The sequence below is a fragment of the Bemisia tabaci genome, chromosome 1 (genome assembly GCF_918797505.1).
Source record: "Bemisia tabaci chromosome 1, PGI_BMITA_v3".
NCBI classification, from domain to species: Eukaryota; Metazoa; Arthropoda; class Insecta; order Hemiptera; family Aleyrodidae; genus Bemisia; species Bemisia tabaci.
Genome location: NC_092793.1, coordinates 7,777,140 through 7,801,765, shown reverse-complemented (window position 1 = coordinate 7,801,765; position 24,626 = coordinate 7,777,140). Strand labels below are relative to the sequence as shown.

The window sequence follows — 24,626 nt, the reverse complement described above, 5'->3', positions numbered from 1 at the left end:
AGTAAAAGTTTCAAGCTAATTAGTTGGCTCGTTTGTCTTCGAAAAAATACAGAATGAGCGGACATTTTGAAACACCGCAAAGGAGATACGTCGTTTCGCTCGTTGGCAATTGAAATACGTCTCTATTCCTCCGTCGTCCTTCTATTTTCTCTTTCCTTTCACTTTTCTGTTTAGTCCAATTAACTCCATCGGGGAGTATTTTTTTCGAATTCTTAAATGAAAATATGCAGGCACGCTAAGACCATAGATTTTAATCTCTCATTCCGTATTAAAGAACTCCGGTACTGATTTCTATCCATATGATCTCGATTAATCGTAGGGTAAAGAAAACTTATTTACACTTTTTTATGGTAACAAAGTTATTTTATTAACATGAAAAGAAATCTTAAATCTGACATTAGTGAGGCAGTACATTAAAAAAGATCACACAATACGACACTTAAAGTCAACAACAAATGCTTTATTCATTTCAAAAATCCTGAAGTTCTCTAAACGGTAAAATAATGATAATCCAAAAAAATAAATAAATAAATTTAAAAAAAAACAACCTTCAAATAACTGATGAAGTTATCAGCATAATGTTTCATTCAAAATGGTCATTGATAAGAAAAATCCAGCTGTCTTTTAGACACGGAAGCTGTTAATTGAAGGGATTAATGAAATCTCTGATTTTCGCAAAGGCTCCATCATCGATTCTTCGAATTAATACAACGAATAAGTTTATGGGCGCCCGGATTGCGAATAAGTAGAAGCCTAAAAGAGATATTATTTTTAATTTGTCAGTAAATAATTTCACCACAAAGTTTTTTTCCCTTCCCTTCTCAAGATAAGCATTTTGACTTTTTTTACCCCATTCCCACTCATCAGAGGGGAACATATTTACGGGGCTCGCATCCAGTGGCGTGGCGTGAATTGCGATGTATCGATTGTTCTGCCATTTGAAGCTATGGTAAAGAATCGATTATTAAGGTGTTCGCTGCGAACACCCTGTTAATCGATCCTTTTACATAGGTTTAAATGACAGATCAATCGATATATCGCAAAGCACGCCACGCCACTGCACAGACTGCGCTTTAGGACCCAAAAATCCTGAATCCGTCCAAGTAAAACCTTGTTACCTTAGAATTTGACGTCAAATAGTTCCCTTTCCACATATCCCTCGATCTCGTCTAGTATCAAACCGGTTTTAAATGTACGCTTGTACTTAATTTGCAGTTTGCTTGCCTACCTACAAAAGATTTGGACGCAAGAATGAGAGAGAAAACGGGGAGAGGGAGTGCAGTAGGTGTAAAGACTTTCGAGTTGAATGCGGAGGGGGGGGTGGGGTCAAATTGGTGATAAAATGTTAGAACTTGAGATCGACGAGTTTGCGTGATTCCACGGAATACGATTTGCCATGATTCATCGTATATGTGACCTTTAATGTTAGCTATGAAGCAGCTGTAAAATTTAACAGGTTAAAAACTCATTTAAGGAAGTGGTCTATAATTGTTAAGGATCATTTGCCACTTTAGTTAAGAATAAGTGTGTAATTCTTGTCAATTTTGCTCAATGGCTTTGATACCAATACAGAAATCACCAACGTTTCTGACTTTGCATGTAAAAAACTTACTAGCTTATTGAATAGCCCGCGTAGTTCTTATCAGCGGATTTTAATTCAGGAAAACGTGTTTTAATAATAGACTACTTAAAACTAGGAAGGAACTGTGCACTAGGGTGCAAGCGGCATTGCGCTCTTCGACTAAAGTGTACAGTAAGTCTTCTCTCATTTGCTCTGAGTCGATTTTTAAATGGTGAGGCTTATCCGACTCAGTGTTGTTGCTAGCCGTTCCTCCGGTTGTTTCGTTCACTAACACACGATCCCCATCATCGGGCTTCACCAAACCGATGCCATTATCTAATTTTCCTAAAATTAAAAAGTGATCAACAAATATTTAGTCGAGGATAGATAATTTGAAGAAGCGCGACATATTTTCAAGATTTCGCTGTACAATGTAACTTTATCGTGCGGTCGGAACTAAGGGAAGAAGGCTGGAGAGGGTGCTCTCCTCTGATTGTGAAATCCTAGATTCCCTCCAAGGGGCCGTCCTTTAATTGGACGTATTTCTTTCAAACGGAACTAAGCGCCATAGGGGGAGGAAGGTAAGGGGGGCTTTGATTGTTGGCGGAACCGGGCGTCGGGCTCATTCCGTCCTATACTCGCAATGCTTTTCCATGGCGCTTAGTTCCGTTTGACAGAACGCGCTATCTGGCATTCTAAATTCCTCAAAAGGAACTCAAATTGGCGCTTAGTTCCATTTGACAGAAATACGTCCAATTAAGTAACGCACTTTCTCGGCATTTTTGACCCCCCTCTCCTACTTTCCCCTCGTTGTAACAATTTTGTGATGGAGGCCCCCATCATTTTAACACGTAAAAACAAAATGGCGTAAGCTCTCCCCCCCCCCCCCCCGAGCGTGACGTATAATTTAGGGACGGCCCCTAAGTAGCCATTTCATCAGTATCGAACATAGAGTACATAGAGTATTAATGTAAGTGGGAGAGCTGGCGCCACTTTTAAGCATTTTCCATGTCCCGAATTCCGAGACTCCTGTGTGACGCCGGGTCACTTTTTCGATACATAATCGATTGTTTGCGATACACGGGTACCCGGCCATCCGATGACAACAACAACAACAACAACAACAACAACAACAACAAAGGAGATAGGAATTACCACGTATTCCACACCGCCATTTTGGATCGAAAATGTATCGAAAAAGCGACCCGAACTCGGCGCACATCGGGCTCGGAATTCGTCGAGCAGAACATGGCGCCAGCTCTCCCATTTACATTACGACTCTATGTACTCTATGGTATCGAATAGATCCCATCCGGATACCTAAACTAGGTAGCAGGTATTATACAGGGTGTAATTTTTGTCTTTTTTTCCTTTCTGCTTTTTCTAATGGTATATATACGCACCTCAATAAGTAAATCCATGTTATGGGTATTTTATTGATTGTGAAAATGAACCAGTGAGAACGAAAACACACCAACTCGGTAACTCAAAAATGCCCAATTGTCATTACAGAGAGTCAGTTTTCATTAAGGCCATTAAAGTTAACGCATCCGTTCCAACTTGGACCTTTAAAGAGTCCTAAAGTACTTGTCTTTCGGCACCAAAAATCTTTTTCTTGTACTAACTTCTTCAACTACTGAGCAGTTTTGTGTGTGTCTTGATTATTTACATTTTTTCGAGTTGGTGTGTTTCCGTTCTTACTGATTAAAATGTATAATGTAACTGCTTGAAGGGCTATGGTACGATAGGGGACTGTGGCGGCGAGGCGTCGCAGAGCGCTGTGAAAGCGGCTCTCATGTATGTATATAGGAATAATGTACGTATTTTAAAACCATCATATTAAATGATCATTTATATGCAGCGTACTTGCGCCACGCAATTTCGAATTTTTCCTTTGGTCACCTCTTCGAGAAGCTGTCCATTGGTGTGTACGTGTACGTACCTAGCGCTTTTTTCCTCTCTTTCTTTCTGTCTTTTTTACCTTCATGGACTTCCATACAACGCCCCCCCCCCCCCCCCCCAAAGAAAAACCGTACCGCTTGCTTCTGGCCCGATGTTGAAAAGAAGAAAAAGAAACCATATAGAGATCCTACACCGATTTAAAAAGAATAAGGAGCTGTGCAAAACTAGAGGATGTGGCTGCATTATGTGTAAGTGCACCCTATGAAGTGTGCCCTATTGATATGTTTTACTCATTTTATGACTGCAATTATTTCTACGACATGGGAAAAGACCTGTTTTTAGTGTCAAAAGTCGTCATTTTCATATTTTAAATTTTTTTCGGTGTTCGAAAATTTACGTAGCTTCTTTACAAAAAAGAAAAAATAAGAAACGGAACAATCAATATTCTTGTCCGAAAAGTTTAATTTGTAAAACAAAGTGCAGGCAGGGGAATAATTTCCAGTGAATTTAATAAGAAAAAATCCTTGGAAAAAATAAGGGTGCTAGGTGCAACTTTATAATCCGAATAGCATGTTTTCAAACGTGTAATAGCGATCACAGCTTTATTAATACTCTCAAGATACCCTTAGGTAGGTACATGAAAGACTCAGAGAGTGACATTTTCCTACAGGCCGCTATGTGAAGTACATATTTTGGCTCATGTGGAGTAAGATTGGCCGTAATTAATCCTGTTATGTGCTTTTAAATAGTGGAATATCATGCGATTGGACATCATTAATCGTTCATCCACTCGTGTCACTCGAAAACAAATTCCCACTGATGCCTCTCATGTTGGTCTCCCCATGAAGTTTTTGTAATCGAACGGTCTTGGCTGACACAAGTTTTTCATGTGTTGTTAATCGTCACCTGCATTTCATGGTCTTACATGGCTAGTAGTAGGCTAATGCAGTATCTTGACGTGGAGGGGGGGGGGGGGGAGAAAAATGATAATTTCAGAGGAAAGGGAAAGAATTTGGAAGTGAGAATTAACATAACTCCAAAAACGAATTTTTCAGGTAAGAACAGTTTTTATTTTCGTTTTGCTATTTTCCAACTCACCTTTTTCCAGGAGGCTATCAGTTTTATAATCGACTTTAATGAAAGTTGTCATCGTCACTTCAAAAATTTTATTTGGATCAGGTGGAATGCCGCTCACGGCTCGTCTTCGCCTGCCGTAACCAATTTGACCATTACTGCAGTCAACCTGTCGAACACATACCAAACAAATAAATATGTATACTTTACAAATGGATCAAAATTGAGGTTTATATATAAGGTCCAACCCGATCGCAAAAATAATGACAATGTTTTCAGCCCCAGCATCTTCATTTGAAAAGTAATTTTGGGAAGCGCCTCTAGTCCAGCGAATTTTTGAATCGAATGGGAAGGACATGCGACTTATCAGAGTCACATTCACTTCTAAAAATAAACGCTTCTTCGGCCTTGCCTACAAACTAAAAAAAAAGGAATCGATGAAATAAATAATGAATTAAAACTTACCCCATTACATTTGTCCAAACAAACATTTACAGTTCCCTTGAATTGGACATAAGTTGACTCCGGAAATTTAAAAGCTCTAAATTTTGCGGTGAGAAAATCACCATCTACGGTATTGAAGTTTTCGAACAAGTACGGGTCAACCGAACACCTGCAAAAACATACGTCAAAATGAAATAAATACACATAATCAAATAACAGGAAGGTTGGTAATACTGGCCGATTAGGGTCAGCGGACCCATTTGACAGTTCATAAAATATTTTCCTCAGGGGCATCGCTTTTGGTTCGATGGTATATATAACATAGTATCTGATGAGATCTTTTTTTTTTTTTTTTTAAATTCGGCTGATGATGGGAGCTGTTCAGCCCCGAAACGTTCCGTAATACATTTTAAACTTGTTTTTAGCCTTGAGCCTGTCCCTATTTTGTGTTTCTTATAAACATAATATCTCGAAAACATGGAAAAATTAATACGCCGGGGATTTCAAAATTTAATTTTCCAGATCTTTTTAGAGTTGATGGGTGTTACATGACACTTTTCTCAAACACATCGAACCGTGCGACCTGAAATTTTGTTTTTTCATGACACTTGGCGTCATATTTCAAGTTGAAAAAAACTAAATTTCAGGTCAAACTGTTCGGTGTGATAGAGAAAAAAGTGTCCTGTAATACCCATCAATCTTCAGAAAAATCTGGAAAATTAAATTAATCTCTGAAATCTCCGGCGTATAACTTTTTCCATGTTTTCGAGATATTCTCGATGAAAAGCGGACCCCGTGTCAAATTCCATAAGGGCCCTGAAACTGGGCACCAGGCGGATCAGCCAATCAGAGATGACTCGTAAAAGAAGGAAGTGCCACTCGGCCCGCAATGGATGAGTTGCGTTGATCACAGAATCGTGTTTTGATACTCGATCAGCTAAAAACATTAAGATCCGCCCAAACAGTAACTTTTTACGTTGAATATTAACCGAGATATCGCGCTTTGAAGAATTCGGTGTATGACGTCATCCACCGCGGTAGTGACACCCTTGGTCTCTCCCACCTTGGTTTCATCCGAATTACACGTTGAGTAAGCAGAGCAAATGTATATGTTTCCCTGACTGATGAAAGCAAAGTGGAAGAGACCAAGGGTGTCACTACCGCGATGGATGACGTCATAAACCGAATTTGTCAAAGCGCGATATCTCGGTTAATAATCAACGTAGAAGGTTGCTATTTGGACAGGTCTTATTATTTTCAGCTGATCTGAAAAAAATCAAGCATCAAAACACAATAGAGAATTTGCAGGTGTCAGAAATTTGATGGATTTCGTGTTAAAGTGGAAACTACCGAGTGAACTGAACACTAGGAAACCCTTGGTTCATGAATTGAACAATCATTAGAGAAGATATGACAAAATGATCTAATCTGCTAAAGTGCATGTGTTTAAATGGGAAATACCGCCAGATGACGTCACTAGGCGGTGCATTTTCTCACTTTTAAATCTATTTTTATACAATTTCCCATATCAGAAAAAAAGTATAAAAAATACTGTGAAATCAGCTCTTTAAGCACTTTCAGATGAAACAATAAAAAATTTGCATGCAAATTCTTCATTCTAAGACCAGCGCAACTGACCCATTCAAATTTCGGCTCTTGTTTTCTCTTTGTTCGGGTATAATTTTTTTATGCGTCGTTTTATGAAGAAACAAGCATTTATGGACATCTAATATCTCACCCATTAAAAATGATGGTCTCCTCCTGGGTTTTGGTGTCGGTGACTTGCATGTAGCTGACTAATAATCCGTAGATTGGGGCACTACTCTTGTCGAGGTAAATCTCCATTTGTAGCGGTGTCCCTGGGTTGACATTCAGCTCCCCATTGATGATGTTACCACCCTGGCGCACACCCACTTGTAGAACAGGTTCTGGCGCTCGCTGGGTCAATGAGGTCGTTATTTGAAGATCCCTATAGAAAAAAGTGTAAATAGTATAAAATTTAAATTCAGTGATCAACTTTCTGCGGTTAAGGTCAGTGGCGAGGCGTGACTGATCGATTATTCATATTCCCCCATTTGAAGCTGTGGTAAAGAATCGATTATTAAGGTGTTCGTTGCGAACACCATGTGTATCAATCCTTCTCAATAGATTTAAATGGTGGATCAATCGATACATCGATTTTGCATGCCACTCAAAATCACGGCACGCCACTGATAAACGTTGGGATGGCCCAATCACAGATGAGTAATTTTTTTTCGCAATTTTTTTTTGTCTCCCCCTTGAAATTGTCCCATTTGATCAAGAAAGACCCGCGACTGCGTTTCAGCTTAATGAGCTGATATTAACTAGTGGCGGTATAAATGTATTTTTTAGGTACATGTTTACATTGAAAAACACTTGGAAAAAAAGGAAAAATTGCATTATTTAGTGTAAGAATGCATATTTTAAAAAAATCTATCCACTGGCACGGATTAATATCATCCGAGTGGCAAAAGGGTCTCATGTAAACAACTAAATCAATTTCAGGAGGTGAGACCAAAAAAATTTCGATATTGCTATATTTGGGCCACCTTAGTGAGAGGTCTTAGTATTTATTTAGTTAGGTTATTTTTAAAAATACACATATTCGGTTTTGACAACATTTTGGCCAAATTTAACGAAATTTCCAATTCATTGTTTTTGTTCTAAGGGAGGGAAAATTGGTCAACATTTTAGGATAGCAAGAAAACATTTTGTTCGCGTATATTGAGGAGCAAGAATTTAACAACCCGATTCACTCTACATTTCTAACCTTGCGTTCAAGTCTCCAAACCTAATAGCCGTGTCTCTCTGAACTCTGATAACATTTCATTTTGATAAGGGATGAGCATTGGAAAAAATTATCAGAGATTTCGTATTGTACCAGAGAGTTCATAAGCTATGAATATTTGTTTGCTAAGCGTCATGATTTATCATGTCATTACGGTCGTTAATTTCGGTTCTGTGAGTCATACTGTTTTGGTTTGAATCACTCTGTTTGTAACCTTTCAGTTCTCGACGTCACAGTTCAAATCGTTAAATTCCAAACAGTCAATTTATTTTCTTTGGGAGAGCAGGAAGTCCAAAGCAAGAGTCTCTCCTGTTGATATTTGCTGCATTAAGCACCACAGTAAGTTTGCGAATAAGTACTGTGACTCTTCATCATAAAACGACGATTTTTACAAATGAATCAAGGGTAGGAAATATTTCCCCATTTGAAAATAAGTGATGCTTACTCCGGTTCTTGAAATCCAGCAGGAAGTAAATCCCTCCTATGAAGAGTATGATTTTGCCGTGGACCAATAACGCATTTTACATTGAGCACCTCTTTTGGAACGTCTGCGTTCTTGTATTCCACGACGATTTTATGGTAGTAACTTTCGACGCCCTGCAATAGGATTTGCGCAAGTTAATTCGGTTAAAATATAGTAGTAGAGGCACATGGTTTAAACAATAGAGAATTTGCAGGTGTCTGAAATTTGATGAATTTCGTGTTTAAGTGGAAACTACTGAGTCAACTGAACACGAGGATGTACCTTTGGTTCGTGAATTGAACAATTATTGCAGAAGATATGACATAATGATCTAACCTGTTAAAATACATGTGTTTAAATAGGAAATGTCGCCGGATGACGTCACTAGGCGGTGCATTTTCTCACTTTTAAAGGTATTTTTAAACTTTTTCCCATATCAGAAAGAAAGTATATAAAAAAACTGTGGAATCAGCTCTTTAAGCAATTTCAGATGAAGCAATAAAAATTTGCATGCAAATTCTCCATTAAGGATAAACAAAAGAATATGACGTGAAAAATGAAAAACAGTCATTAATAAGGAAGGCATGAAAAGTCTGAGAAGTGTGTGTTCAGTCATGCTGCATCTACCTCCAAAATTATGCCTTCAGTATGATGAAGTCGTAAACTCCTGAATTGCAATTTTGATAAAGGAGCGAAAAGAACTGATGGAAATGAAGTGCAGGGTGCACAAAGGGCATTTCTTGACTGCGAAGTCTTACAATCTTTGCTAACGTTTCATTCATTATGATTGAAGCAAGTGTAAGTAATTCTTTGAAACTTGTGTTGAATATTCATTATGATTTTAGGATGCTGAAAACGAAAAATTTCAGAAAGTTTACCACAAAGCTTCCTCTCTGAAATATTAATTAACACTGAAGATTCTGACACACCGCAACCGAGAAATGTCCTTTCTGCACCCAACGCCCCAATTGCCTACTCGCAGTCAGGTATTTTGTGATTATGAATGATCGTTATCAATGAAAGCACACCGACAATACGGTGCTACACAAGGCTCCTATACTTAAATCATACGATTTCTTCACATTTTTTTTATAACTGCCTATGATATATCCAAAAGGCATAAAATTATCCGCTGGTGATCGCTGTTGAGTCTGATTTCATTCACGCACAGGGGCACAGGGTCATAGGAAAAAACTTTTACGAAGGGACCTGTGCGGGTAGGAAGGTCATGTGACATAGGTTCTACTTCACTTGGAAACTTGCAATTAGGTAGGATTCTAGCTTCGATTAAGAATAACGTGTGCAACGTTAGTTTCCTTATGCACACTAGTGTTTTTACGGATGAGCCAAAAATGTAATGGAAAATTTGCAGGTGTCTTCAATTTTGTGATTCTTATCTTTAAAATGATACTACTAGGAAAACTGAGTACGAGAATATCCTTGGTTTCTAAATTGGACAATTATTGGAGAAAATATGACAAAATAACCTAATCTGCTAAAATACATTTGTTTAAAAGGAAAATGCCGCCAAATGACGTCATAAAGCGGCACATTTTCTCACTTTTAAATCCATTTTTCTTCAATTTCCCATTTCAGAAAAAAATTATGAAAAATACTGCAAACCCAACTCATTAAGCACTCTCAGACGAAACAATACAATTTTTGTTTGCAAATTCTCCATTCCGAATAGCAAAATGTAGTCCAAATGATCACTTTCCAACAAACTTTACAAATTCAAAATCATAAGTTGAAAACCGCTAACGCCGCAAGTTTGAATAATCACATCCAACACAATGCGGCCGGCCGGCATGGGACCCGACACGCATAGTAGCGCCTTACAAGACCTCAGGATACTTCATGCATTGCGCGTAGAGCACGGTGCGCGCGACGGGTGGTATAGCGCCTTGCAAGTCTGCAGGATACTTCATGCATTGCGTGTATACCACGGTGCGCGCTCAAGTCGTATTTTTTTGGTGTTGCTTGAACCTACCCTGGTGTACACAATTTCCGGACAATGCACACCGCGAGCTTGCAATCCTAGGAAGTGTCGTAGAGATTTTGCAATCCTGTATGTTTTCCGGTGAAAATATATTTTGCGAGTGGACATTTTTCAAGTTGGAATGCTGTTACGTTCGATCGTCCGGAATACGCCGAACTTAGCTAACTTCCAGGGAGAGGAAGTGGACATGTTTTTTTTTATCACAAATGCGAAAACATTTCCAGGGAGATATTCTTGGTATCAACATTCACACAAAAATGAACTCTGGCAATCTAACCTAACCTAACTTCGGCAACTTTTGCAAAATGACCTAGGTACACCTATGGCTGATATTGGATTTATGGACGGCCCCTATATTTCTTTTTGTTTATTGACTCAATTGCCCTTTGTTCACCTGCTTTTTACCCTTTTATTAAATCGATGACCAAAGTGCATTTCCACGTATCTCCGTTTGCAACGTTGCAGACTTTCTATCATCTTTTCTTTTCTTAGGATAACTAAAGTCAAAGCGATTGCTTGAAAATTTCCCTAATTTGTCTTCTGCGTCAGGAAAATACTCTGTAAAAGTTTTAAGCTAATTAGTTGGCTCGTTTTTCTTCGAAAAAATACAGAATGAGCGGACATTTTGAAACACCGCAAAGGAGATACGTCGTTTCGCACGTTGGCAAAGCTTCCTCTCTGAAATATTAATTAACACTGAAGATTCTGAAACACCGCAACCGAGAAATGTTCTTACTGCATCCAACGCCCCAATTGCCTTCTCACAGTCAGGTATTTTGTGATTATGAATGATCGTAATCAATGAAAGCACACCAACAATACGGTGCTACACAAGGATCCTATACTTAAATCATACGATTTCTTTACATTTTTTTTATAACTGCCTATGTTATATCTAAAAGGCATAAAATTATCTGCTGGTGATCGCTGTTGAGTCTGATTTCACTCACGCACAGGTTCATAGGAAAAAACTTTTACGAAGGGACCTGTGCGGGTAGGAAGGTCATGTGATAGGTTCTAATTCACTTGGAAACTAATTGCATGATCCCCACTGCGCACATATTGATGGCCAAAGTGCAAGACTACGTTACCTAATAGAGAATTTGCAGGTGTCTGAAATTTAATGAATTCCGTGTGTAATTAGAAACTATACTGAGTGAACTGAACACGAGGATATACCCCTTGGTTCATGAATTGAACTATTATTGGAGAAGATATGACAAAATGATCTAATCTGCTAAAATACATGTGTTTAAATAAGAAACGCCGCCAGATGACGTCACTAGGCGGTGCATTCTTTCATTTTTAAATATATTTTCATGCGATTTCCCTTATCAGAAAAAAATTATAAAGAATACTGTGCAATCAGCTCTTTATGCACTTTCAGATGAAGCAATAAAAAATTTGCATGCAAATTCTCCATTGCAAGATTTAAAAAGCTCTGCTCATATTTAATTTTTTGGAGATAAATAAGCCAACTATACAACTTTTTATAGAACTATTTATACAGAACGTTCTGCTTACAGAGAAGAATAATCAAGGAGGTTTTCATGAAATTACGTTGACTAGTTTTCAAAATACTAAATGAAGTATAGTAGGAAGTCGCCAACGAAGATACGTGATCTCGCACTTTGAACACAGGCATGGTAGCTCTAAAATTAATGAATAATGAACGGGTATCAACTCACCGTAAGTTTATTCAAAACTTTTGTTACTCCACATTGGTAGACATTTGTTAGAGACAGAGTGAAGACGGCAATATTATCGCTCATCTTCGGTTGGCAAGCAGGCTCTGCGAATCAAAGGAAAAAGAGTTGTCTCAGGTCTTGATTATATGGTAGAAGAGTCAAATTGGCAAGCTTTTCCTTTACAAGAGCAAGCTTGCGGTGGAAAGAGAGAAATGCGGATTGGATTGCAGAGGCATGTTGAACGATTAAAATGTCCACATTGTCAGCTGCCCTCTTCCGTATCCTGCCGTGCTAAAGATAAACGTCGTATGAACATTCGAGAGTTGCCAAATTTCCTCCGGTTAAATTTTTTTAAAGAAAAATTATGTTTAACTTTCTTTGAAATTTTCAGATACTTTCGATGAAATTGGGGACAAAATTATCTGAAAATTGGAAGAAAAATATTCCTGAGTTTACCAAGAAATTCGTGTTTTATTAAAGGAAATTTGGCAACGCCTGAAGGTTCATACGGCGTTTGTACTTAGGACGGCAGTATTGTGCTCAGCACTTGAGGCAGATTTCATCAGGGATGATATTGATAAGGCTGGAAGAAAAGAACCGTTGAACACTACTACCGCGCCAAAGAAGAACGCCGTATGAACATTCAGACGTCGCCAAATGGGCCCCTTGCGCTAGGAACAGAATTTTGTTTTGATGCTTGATTCTTGTAGATTAGCTTAACATAAGAAGTTCTGCCCAAACAGAAACTTTTTACGCTGAATATTAACCCAGATATAGTCCTTTGAAAAGTCGGGTTTTTGACGTCATCCACAGCGGTAGTGCATAACATGGTATATGTACTACCGCGGTGGATGATGTCATAAATCGAGTTTTTCAAGGCGCGATATCTCGGTTAATATTCAACGTAGAAAATTGTCGTTATTATTTTTAGTTGATCTACAAGAATAAAGCATCAAAACACGATTCTGTGACCAGCGAAGCTGACCCATTTTCTTCGATAAAATATAAATTGTCAGGGAGATCTGTGAATGTTTTCCTCCGAATTTGCCAGAGAATATTATTCGCTATCAGGCCTTGTCTTTACGGGACGTTTTCATGGGATTTGTCCCAAGTTCGAATCGCAGGAATGAAACTTCTGGGATTTTTCCCAGTTACCGTCTCCACGGGACGGGGCTCATACAGTCCTGCGACAAGTTTGCGAGGAAAGGTAAGTTAGTAACAATCAAGTGTTTAATCGGGATTAAAATAATAATTGAACACGATTGACAATTAGACACATTACTTTAACTAAACAAACTTGAGCAGTGGAGTAACTGACAAAATATCGTAAAGTTCGCTTTGCACTTCTTCTTCTTCTCTCAGTTGGTCCTAGGGACACGAAGACCATACTTGGTACTGGGAAAAATATTGATTAACTCAATATTTTTCCCGAACTCGTAAGTGTGATTTTTCCCTGAGACAAATCCCGTGAAACGGCCCGTGGAGACAAGGCCTCAGATCTAAATTATCTGAAAACATAACTCTCCTCAAAAGTAATGATTTCATCGGAGGGTCTTTGGCAACTCTGGAATGTTCTTACGGTGTTTTTCCTCAGCGCTGCCTGAGAGGCACGGTGTTGAAACAACTCAAGTGAGCTCACGCTTTCCATTTTTGTCGAGAAGCATGGGACTGCAGGCGAAGAAGTGGTCACTGATCTAGGACCTTTGGAATCAGGAAATGGACGCTGCTGGGAAATTTCTATTACTCGGTGTACGTAGTGCGCATACTTCGAACAAAGCATCAGATGATCAGCGCGTCGCGGTGCGGTGGCTCATTGCTGAGTCGAGGATAATCAGCGGCAATGGTTGCGTCAAAAGCTGAGGCGTTGGGCTAGTATTATGTCGATTGAATTATGTGTCGGCGGCTTTTTCTCACGCCAATGTTTGCGTTTTCGAAACGCCTCTCCTCTCTTTCTTTGCTGCCGCACTATGTAACTGGACTATGTAAGAATGGAAGTATTCGAAACGACCTCTGCGATACTAATCTGTACACCGAGGAGGTCGGTAAGTACGACAGGTCGCAGGTAAACTTCTTACTCTTCAACAGAGGTTTCTGTTATCTTTAAGGGGTTCCTGAAGGGACGCATTAATTTTTCTTCCTTTTAAAATTTATTTACGATTTTGTGGTGCCGATGGTTGACCTAGGATTCATTCACATTCGACATTACACTGCCGATTGGACGCATTTCTATCAAACGGAGCTATGCGCAGTATGACGTGAGCCCTGCCATACACATATTCTCATGGGTCTTAGGGCTCATGTCTTCATGCACATAGTGGTGTTTGGCAGAAATACATCCAATTCAAATTTTGAGTTATCTAATAACTGTAATCCTCTCATCTTTCTCATCGAATTATATTTTTAGTACTGCCTTTTGATCTTCAGTGACTCCAAAGAGGCTCTAACTTTTCTGAGGAATATCTCTTTCGTCAGTTCAATCATGTGTTCTTAAAGCAAAGTAATTGCCATGATAGAACTCAAATGAAGGAATGCATTGCAGCAAGAGGTTTTATGTATTACATGTTATTCCCTTATGTGTTAACTCAATAAGAAATTGATAAATACATTTATCTTTTACGCATATTAAACGTCTCAACGTTGTTTCATGAGTTCCTCACGAAATATGAGTGAAAAATTTGGGTCTCCTATAAAATAATATTTTTTTGCCTCGCACGAGTCATAAAATTAAAATAATTTCAGAAGGATACAGCAAATAACAAACAAAACAATATTTACCAATAAAAATTCTTAGCTTCTGCTGTGCAAGTTGGTTTTTCTTTTTTTTTTCTCTCTCGTTTTTTGATTCTATCACCAAAGGCGGTGAATTATTTGTATTTCATTCACATTGTATTGATGAAAATATAAAAAAAAAGTTCCCATTTTCTCCGGGCAGTTTTGAAAAATAACTATTTTAGCCATTATTTATCATACCTACGGTGCTAAAATGAGTGGCACTCTCTATTCTGCCCTGCTCCGTGAAAAAGCGGAGGGAAAGTTTCAAGAACGTCGCAAAGTAGTTCAGAAAATGTTACAAAATTTTCTGGGGAAAAATTGTGACTTTTTTGCGAGTAAATGGAAGAGATACCACAACGGTGTATGAAAGTTGCAACTAAACGGTTAGAACCTTACAAGTTAGTTGCAACTAAAGTTGAACAAAGTAGGAAGTTAGTGGCAATTTTTAGTCGGAAATGGCTACTTGGGATGTAAGTAAGCATGTTGTTCCATCAGATTGCCCTTACCTGGATAGTGTTGTAACTGATCCAAATAAAGTGACTTCATCTCCTCCGTCTTCCTCACATCGACTCCCATTTGATAATCCGAGCATCGCAATTTGTATTGAACTGCAAACAAAACATTAAATCGTGTTAATCTTAATTAGACGTTGACATCAACCAGCAATCAAATCAACAAGCGTTTGAGTTTTGCGGGTGGACGACGAAAATTGCAGAAAACATTTTCGTGAGAGCATATCGACATCCCATATCAAAGTGAAATGTTATACCACCGTTCAAAAAGCCACGGTTTGTAGGTTTGGAGACTTTAACACCAGATAAGAAATGTAAAGTGAAGCAGGTAGTTTAATTTTTACTCCTCTATACTCAATCAAAAAATGTTCAAACTCATAAAAATTTGGTAATTTCTATAGGGTGGGATCAGCTTTTTAGTAGAATTCTTCAGCTTTGTTAAATATTCATTTAACTTCAAAATTTCTTAAAATTGTATTGCAAGGCCGAACGTGTAAAAAATTTTGGCTTCCTTTTGTACACATTTTTTCTAAAGATCATAATCACCACCGAAAAATAGATTAAAATTGCCAATTTCAGAGTGTGAAGCTAAACCTTTACCAGAAATGACTGTCGGATGCTTAATTTTATTATTTGATTAGGTACGGCCTCCCCTGTGATTTACGTGTAATTTTGATGAAAAATACGTGCATAGCAATGCCTTATTTCCGACTCTGTATGGTGGCCTATTCGACGCCTCCCCGGACGTAGGAACGGAACACCATTCCAAGGCAGCAAAATTGACTCAAAGAATTTTTAAATTAATGTACCTGAGCAATTTTTTTGCCAAAAGTCTTCCGATTTTTGCATGAGATCATACATGATTTCAATGAAATTTTCAATCACACTAAAACAAAAGTTACGGGTTAAAACTGCCGTGCTAAGGAAGAACGTCATATGAACATTCGAGAGTTGCCAAATTTTCTTCGATAAAATTTTCATTTTTGAGGAAAGTTATGGACATTTTCCCTTGAAATTTCAGGAACTCTGGTTGAAATTGCGAACAAAATTGTCTAAAAAACTAGAAGGAAAATATTCCCAAGTTTACCGGAAACTTCGTGTTTTATCAAAGGAAAGTTGGCAACGCCTGAATGCTCACACGGCGTTTTTCTATAGCACGGCAGTATAGACATACCGTTCGTTCCGGGTTGAGAGGCGGAAAGTTCTGGCTGGGTGCTGGCGCCGTGTAGTTTCGATTGCTCCAGGTGGTACGCCCGGAACTTCTGACCTCTAAGCCCGGAGCGCGCGGACGGTATGTCTATGCAGCCCGTAAGTGCGGCTTTCACGGTCAGAGTTTTTTTTTTCAGTGCAGAAACGCCCCAGATTCTACAGTCAAAATTACCGTTTTCGAGGGGAAATTTGGCAAAATTGAAATGTAGTTCCGTTCCTTTGCGGGGGAAACGACGTATTCTGCCGTGCTAAGGAAAAACGCCGTATGAACATTCGAGAGTTGCCAAATTTCCTTCGATAAAATATTTATTTTTGAGGAAATGTATGAATATTTAATCTTTTATATTTTCAGAATCTTTAGGTAAAATTGCGAACTGAATTGTTTGAAAAATTTGGAGGAAAATATTCATAAATTTACCAGGATTTTTTTTTTTTTTTTTTATTAATTTATTGTTATATTAACAATACAAATATGTCACTACTTCTACTATGATTCTTAGTATCTATTGACTTGTTATTAAATATAAATGAGTTTTAAAAGTAATTCTAGCGGATAATAAGCATTCTTGCTTATTATAAATTATTATTGATATGTAATATCAAAATTATGTGAAATAAATATGACCAGGAAATTTGAGTTTTATCAGAGGAAATCAGGCAAAGCCTGAAGATTCATACGGCGTTCTTCCTTAGCTCGGCAGTATTGTGGTAAAATATTCAAGAGGATCTTGGAGTTGGAATTTTTTCGAGTCCATCATCTTGGCATATTCCGGGTTTCGAGGGAAAACGGTCCGGTGGCCACGAGCCACGGTCATCGCTGGGAGATGTCCGGTGCGGGAGCAAGAAGTTCGTTAACGCTTGGCAGGACGTCCGGCGGACGTTAACCGTTTCGCTACGTTAGTTTACGATGCCCATGCGCTTGCGTTGCCTTGCGTTTTCGCCCGCGCCACGCTTTGAAGCCCTCGTTCCTTTGTTTTTACATCCACCGAGAGATATGCATCGCTTTAACTGGTGATGTATAATCGCCGTTCACTGTATCAGTCGATGTTGAGTATTATCCGATGAGAAGTAGACCTTTCGGACGCTGAGCAGGCGCCTAGGCGGCCTCGTTATGTGAGCCTTGCATCCATTATTTAGTTTGGAAACATCTGCTTTGGTGCGTGCATCTATTAAGAGTTGAATTATCGAGCATTAGCACTCAAATCAAAGTTGGTGAGGGTTATGATTGTCTTCTGTTTAATCAACATCAATGCTGCATCAAACGCCGTATGAGCCGTCAGACGTTGCCAAATTTCCAGTGTAAACCGAATTTACTTAGAAAGTCGGGATTAGTTGTTTCGAAAATTTTCACACAATTTTGTGCGCAATTTAATGTAAAATATCTGAACGTTTAAAGGAAAAAGAAGTCCAACTTCGATAAAAAATAAAGATTTTATTCGGGGAAATTTGGCAACTCTCGAATTTTCATACGGCGTTCTTCCTTAGCACGGCAGAATGGTACGCGCTTACAATAGTTGATTTTGTAAAAGCTTCCAAGGCTTTCCAGAGTTTCAGCAGCGGTGCGCTATCATATAGGCCAGTATACTTGATTATTATTTTAAAATTGACAAAAGTGCAGTTCCTAAAAGTCAAGGATGAAAGAAAGCTATACTTGACTACAGCTAATCTTGACTAGATTGCTTGTCATGATTTTCGGCAAAAATGCAAGTTTACATTTCCAGCGTATTTTCTTCTGAAAATACACTTTTTAAATCGGTATAACGTCAAGTCGTCAACAAAAAGCAAAAGTTTATTTTACAAGGTCAATTTTACAAGGTCAATTTCCTCCCCCAATTTTGAACGAATGAACCGCGATCCCACCCTCTACATCAAAGCCTCCGTCGCAAGAGAACGCCACAGAAATTGTAATTTTAATTATAATCACATGCATCTCTTGAATCTACGCGGCGAGACCTTACTTGCGGCAAAATTTTATGCAAAATTCAATTTACTAATAATTTCATGAGTATCTGTAAAAAGGGGTCCAGCGCCAAAGAACTCAAACTTGGAATATTCCTAGATGTCATTGCTAGGGAAGATACTTTACAAACATTTGGGCATGAAAAAACGTACAGAAGTATTGATCTGAGCCAGCGTATGAGATGAAACTATTTAAATTTTTTATTTGACATGCTTGCAGCTCAGCATTATAGAATTCAAATGCAACTTTACGCCCTCTGTTGGCACGGCAATGAATTAGGCTGCTTTCGATTCATTCCTTGATATACCATACAATTGACCACTAGACAAAGTACGAATTTCAGCATTCTGATTCATGATTCTTAACCAAAATTGTACGTAATACACGATGCGCACAATGAAAATTACCGAAATCCATACCTTATGAAGATATTTAATGATTCTTAGTGCGTGAATTCAAACCATCCGCTCACGAAAACTCAATGCTCCACGTGCTTCACATCGCGCGCTAAACGTTATCATGACAGTCTCTGCGATATATACAAATCCGGCAACCTCGATCTTGACGTTTTGGCTCAGTTATAGCAAATTGCTTATAGTTTGAACAACACATGGTAGGAAATGAACATTGCTCGATTGAGAAGCTCGCTGAAACCGTTGTCGTGCGCGATTTGACTTACGTAGAGCTTTGAGTTTCTTGTGAGCGGGCAGTTCAAATTCCTCGTGACCAATGTGTAGTAAAAACGTTAATATCTTTGTTAAGAGTTGGATTTAGTAATTTTCGTTGTATGAGCCGTGTTTTATGTGAAATTTTGGTTAAGAAACATGTATCAGATTGCTTAAATTCGTACCTTGTCTAGTGGTCCATTTCATGTTGAAATATCCGGACTCTGATTTTCTCTGACCCAATATGATGAGATTTCCTTTCCTAAAATTTATTTCCGTGAGTTCCCTTTCCCCGCGACTCTCGCCACAGTCAGGAATGTAAGGAGCCTGTGTGAAATATCCACATTACATCGCACAAGCTGGCAACCTTGCTGTCGTTGCATGAAATATTGTGAATAAAATCGATACGGTGACTTGAACGCTGCGTGAGAAAAATCACCAATGATATAATCCACATTATCGCACAACCTGGCAACCGTTCTGTGGTCACAAATCAATGGGAATATATACGGAGACTTAAACGCTGCGTAAGAAAAATCGCCAATGATTTATTTTTCTTCATTGTGTCTTTGATTGAATTTTCTAATCATCGCACGGTACTCGAAGGACCTTCCCTGAGAAAAGCTCTGCACGCAGATTAAGTAGAAGCATAGGCGGATCCAAAGGGGCTTGGAGGGTGTATTCCCCCCCCCCCCCCTTTTGCCCGAGAAAAGGAAGGAACGGAGGAGAGAAGAAGTAAGGGCCCGTGCATTTGGTAATTTTCATGACGAAATTGACTCAAACTGCATGTCAGATGCTTAAAAATTTCGACAATTTTCTGGAGGGGGGGGAGCCTTTACGCCCCCTCATTTGAAGTGTCATGGATCCGCCTATGAGAAGAACGGAAAGAAATAAGGGAGGAGCTTGGCGCGGAGATGAAGTAATGGGCAGAGGCGGATCCAGCAATTTGGCAACAACGAATTTTCTCCATTTAAACCTATGCTAAATTATCGATTCTTGTCGGAGCACCTGGCCCCTCCAAAAATCGATACATTTCCATAGGTTCAAATGGAGGAAATCCGGTGTTGCCAAATTGCTGGATCCGCCAATGGTTGTGGGGATCATGGCCAAGAGCAAGACTGCCACGGTGAGGAAAAATGCCGTATGATCATGCGAACGTTGCCGAGTCTCTCCCGACGAAACGAGTATTTTTGACGCTAGTTATGAATATTTTTCTCTAAAATTTTCAGATACTTCAGATAAAATTTCGAATAGAATTCACTGTAAAATTGGAAGAAAAAAATTCACAAGAGTCCCGGAAAATCAGTGCTTGATCGCAGGAAATTTGGCAACGTGTGAAGGCTCATACGGCGTTTTCTCTCGATACGGGAGACCGATCTGGAAGCGGAAGGACGGGACGGGACGCGACGTGCGTCGCGACGCTGCGGACGGCGCACAGTGGACCGAGTCAATGGGCCTGTTGCATGCAAGAGATACAGCCGCGCGAATAGACTTTTTAAAGGTTAAATGACACGAAAATTACGATGGTCACATTAAACAAGTCTGAAATACACTCCTTACTGCGCAATTTGCGTTGTTAGGAACGCGCTTTTTCAAATTTTCCGCGTCTGGGGGCAGTTTTCTAATCACCGGAAACGAGCAAACGGCGGGCTCGGTGGTTTCCGGAAGATGCCGAGTCGGTGTTGTTTTTTCCTTCAGTTTGTTTACAAACCCAACGTGATCTCTTATAGTGGTCCATATACGCTTTATGCGCTAACCAAATCGATCAACTTTTAAATATCCAACGCAATCTTCCTACATTTCATTTCATAATATCACGAGCTCCGATTTTTAGGTTATGTTGTCAGTTTTAGTTGACCGGAAATAGCTGCGAGTTGCCGTTAATTGTTTCCGTTAGAAAACTGCCCCCAGACGCGGGAAATTTGAAAAAGCGCGTTCCTAACAACGCAAATTGCGCAGTAAGGAGTGTATTTCAGACTTTTTTAATGTGACCATCGTAATTTTCGTGTCATTTAACCTCTGAAAAGTCTATTCGCACGGCTGTGTCTCTTGCATGAAACAGGCCCATTGGAGAGGTCGGACATAACTTTTTTGACGAAAACTGCAAATTTCGATGTTTCTTCGGTCAGATTTTAAATTTTGAAGGGTGATTCCAGAAGAAAATTTCACGAGGAAACCAATGGAACCACATTTAGTACCTCAAAATTTTGTATAAACGGAGTTATATGCGTTTAAAGTTTCCGACTTTCCTCCGACCTCTCCCATTGACTGGATCCACTGTGCGGCGGAGCGTAGAAAGCCCCGGGCCGAAACTCGTTGTGTTGTGTGGTGTAGTGTGATATTGTTATATTGCGTTCATGCTCTTCAATGTTGCGGCTTGCGGGGGTGAGGTGAGTGACCGCTTCCTCCGACACTCGGACCATCCAACTGTTGACTGTTGCCAGCGCTGAGCCTCTTTGACTGGTCAGTGGGACACATCGCTGGGATATCCATATCATGTGGCTCGTGTCCACAGCGTTACGTTCATGTAAAGTCCGTAGACGGAATGTCGAGCTACAATGGACCACTAAATAAGGTACGAATTTCAACATTCTGATACATGTTTCTTAACCAAAATTTTACGTAAAACACGGTGCACACAACGAAAATTACCGAAATTAACTCCTTACGAAGATATTCAATGATTCTTGATGCATGAATTCAAACCACCCGCTCATGAAAACTCAATGCTCTACGTGATTCACATCGCACGCTAAACGTTATCATGACAGTCTCTGCGATATAAAAAACTGGCAACCTCAATTTTGACGCTTTGGCTCAGTTATAGCAAATTTCTAATAGTTTGAACAACACATGGTGGGAAATGAACATTGGTCGATTGAGAAGCTTGCTGAAACCGTTGTAGTGCACGATTTGACTCACGTGGAGCTTTGAGTTTTTTGTGAGCGGGCAGTTCAAATTCCTCGTAACCAATGTGAAATAAAAACGTTAATATCTTCGTTAGGAATTGGTTTCAGTAATTTTCGTTGTGTGAATCGTTTTCTACGAGAAATTTTGGTTGAAGAACCTATACCAGATCGCTTAAATTCGTACCTTGTCTAGTGGTCCATTGGACGTATTTCTGCCAAACGGAACCATGTGCATTGAGACATGAGCTCTGAGGCTCATAAGAATATATATGCATAACACGGATAACGTCATAATGCACATAGTTCCGTTTGGCAGAAATATGTCCAATTTGGATTCGTTTAGGCCTCGATCGACGAATGGGTCAGTTGCACTAGTCACAAAATCGTGTTTTGATGCTTGATTGTTGTAAATTGGCTAAAAATAATACGATCTGTCCAAAAAGCAACTTTCTACGTTCAATATCAACCGAGATATCGCGCTTTGAAAAACTCGATTTTTGACATCATCCACCGCGGTAGTGACACTCTTATATTCCTCCACCTTGGGTTCGTCAATCAGTATTACACACATTTGCACTATGGTCTCTCAACGTGTAGCTCGAATGAAAGCAAGGTTGAAGAAACCAAGGGTGTCACTACCGCGGTGGATGAGGTCAAAAACCCGACCTTTCAAAGCGCGATATTTCGGTAAATGTTCAACGTAGAGAGTTGCTGTTTGGATAGATTTTATCAATTTTAGCTGATTTACAAGAATCAAGCATCGGTACATAATTCTGTGACCATGGTGCAATAGAGAATTTGCAGGTGTCTAAAATTTGATGCATTTCGTGTTTAAGTGGAAACCACTGGAACTGAGTGAACTGAACATAAGGATACCCTTGGTTCGTGAATTGGACGATCATTGGAGAAGATATGACAAAATAATCTAATCTGCTAAAATACATGTGTTTAAATGGGAATGCCGCCAGATGACGTCACTAGGCGGTGCATTTTTTCACTTTTAAATATATTTTTATACAATTTCCCATATCAGAAAAAAAGTATAAAAAATACTGTGAAATCAGCTCTTTAAGCACTTTCAGATGAATCAATAAAAAAATTGCGTGCAAATTCTCTACTGACCCATTGCATACTGGGAAAGGAGTCTTTGGTTGACCTCTCATTAAAAAAGTGACGACAGAGGAACGCACTGGTGAGACGAGGATACCTATAAAGGAGGCATTTCGAGTGAATGTGAAAAGGAAAAGGATTTATCAGTTTCTCTTTCCAGAGAAGTCAAAGATCATTTGTGCAGACGGACTTAAGCAGAAGTCCGAAGCTCACTTACTCAGAAATGGAGCGAGGCGTAGGAGGAAAGCTGTATATCTATATGAGACTAAATACCTGCGTTTGGGCTATTTGTGAAGCGAACGAGAAAATCACACTTTTGACCCAGAAATGGAAGCCAGAAGGTGGGGGGGGGGGGGGGGAGAGTAGGGTCATAGCACCGCCAGCTTTGTGGCGCCACGCGTCGCAAAGTGAGCGCAATTTGACACTCTCCTCATCAAACTAGTTTTTCTATGTTGAGAGGGCACAGATGTCTCGCAACCTGATAGGGAATAAAGTATAACAGTTGTATCAGCTATAGGAACCGTATTTGACCCTTAACAGCAACGGAGATGGATTTCTGGAGACGGTTGGCTGGAATTTCTGGCGGGGATCGGGCCCGCAATGATAGAGTGCGTCAGATCATAGGAGTCGAAAAAAACATCGTCTGGTAATAACAGGATGACGGAAGTAAGGCAGCCGAAGAAGTTGCCTCACAGAAAAAATTAAATTTCTGATTTGACAATTCAATTGCTAAAAACAGTGACTGCAACGTTTCAACGTAGATTTTACAACAAAAAAATGATATATGTACTTTAACCACCCCCGTGGTTCAGTTAGCTTACAACAGTGGTTAAAGTAGCATTTTTTTGTTGTAAAATCTACATCAATCTACAAATCTACAAAACTACATTGAAACATTGCAGTCAATTTTTTTTAGCAATTGAATTGTTAAATCAGCAATTTAATTTTTTCCGTGTTGATTGGATTCCTCCTTGGAGGAGACGAAGGGGACGCATAGTGAAAATGGTGCGACAGGGAGTTTTGGAGTAATGGAGGGAGTGGCAACTCTACGGTGTTTCTTATTTTTTTTAGCGCTTTAGGGCCGTAACTTGGCGTTTTCCATACAGTGTTATTTTATCTAAAAACCTCACATTTCAACCTGTGTCACTTAAGTCGTTTGCGCACGGAGTAAAAATTTTGTTTTTAATTTTTGTCCTTGCACGAGGCTTCTAATCTATCCACTCGTCAACTTTTAAGACCAGGACCTCCTTCGAATTCGAAATTTAAAAAATGAGAAACACCCTAGCCAACTCTGTGAAGGGTCTTAGGAAGGACAGAAGACTTTGGCGGCTGGGTGTCGCAGAGCGCCATAAAAGCGCTTTAAAAGGGGCTTTTATGTATGTATTTGACCTTTACGCCGTTGTCAAATTTACTAGAGCATTAAATGAAATTGAATTAAATAACATTAAATTTACTAACGCCCGTCAGGAAAACACACTAAATTTTTGTTATGTTTACTTTTCTATGTATCTACAGTATGAGTATTGTTACCAGCAGTAACCTTTCTGAT

The 24,626-nt window shown here is 39.3% G+C and overlaps 1 protein-coding gene across 3 annotated transcripts in view; it reads right to left on the bottom strand.

Moving 5' to 3' along the window:
* Positions 1–341: 341 nt before the first annotated feature.
* Positions 342–24,626, bottom strand: part of qsm (Zona pelucida superfamily protein qsm) — a 202,866-nt gene continuing 178,581 nt past the window's right edge. For all 3 annotated transcript variants that reach the window (XM_072306330.1, XM_072306339.1, XM_019056018.2), the window contains 7 exons: positions 15,219–15,320; positions 11,941–12,044; positions 8,236–8,387; positions 6,720–6,950; positions 5,003–5,150; positions 4,562–4,706; positions 342–1,906 (listed from right to left, as the gene is read on the bottom strand). In XM_072306330.1, the coding sequence (XP_072162431.1) occupies positions 1,653–1,906; positions 4,562–4,706; positions 5,003–5,150; positions 6,720–6,950; positions 8,236–8,387; positions 11,941–12,044; positions 15,219–15,288 (1,104 nt within the window). In that variant the 5' untranslated portion in view covers positions 15,289–15,320 and the 3' untranslated portion in view covers positions 342–1,652. The remainder of the gene's footprint in view (positions 1,907–4,561; positions 4,707–5,002; positions 5,151–6,719; positions 6,951–8,235; positions 8,388–11,940; positions 12,045–15,218; positions 15,321–24,626) is intronic.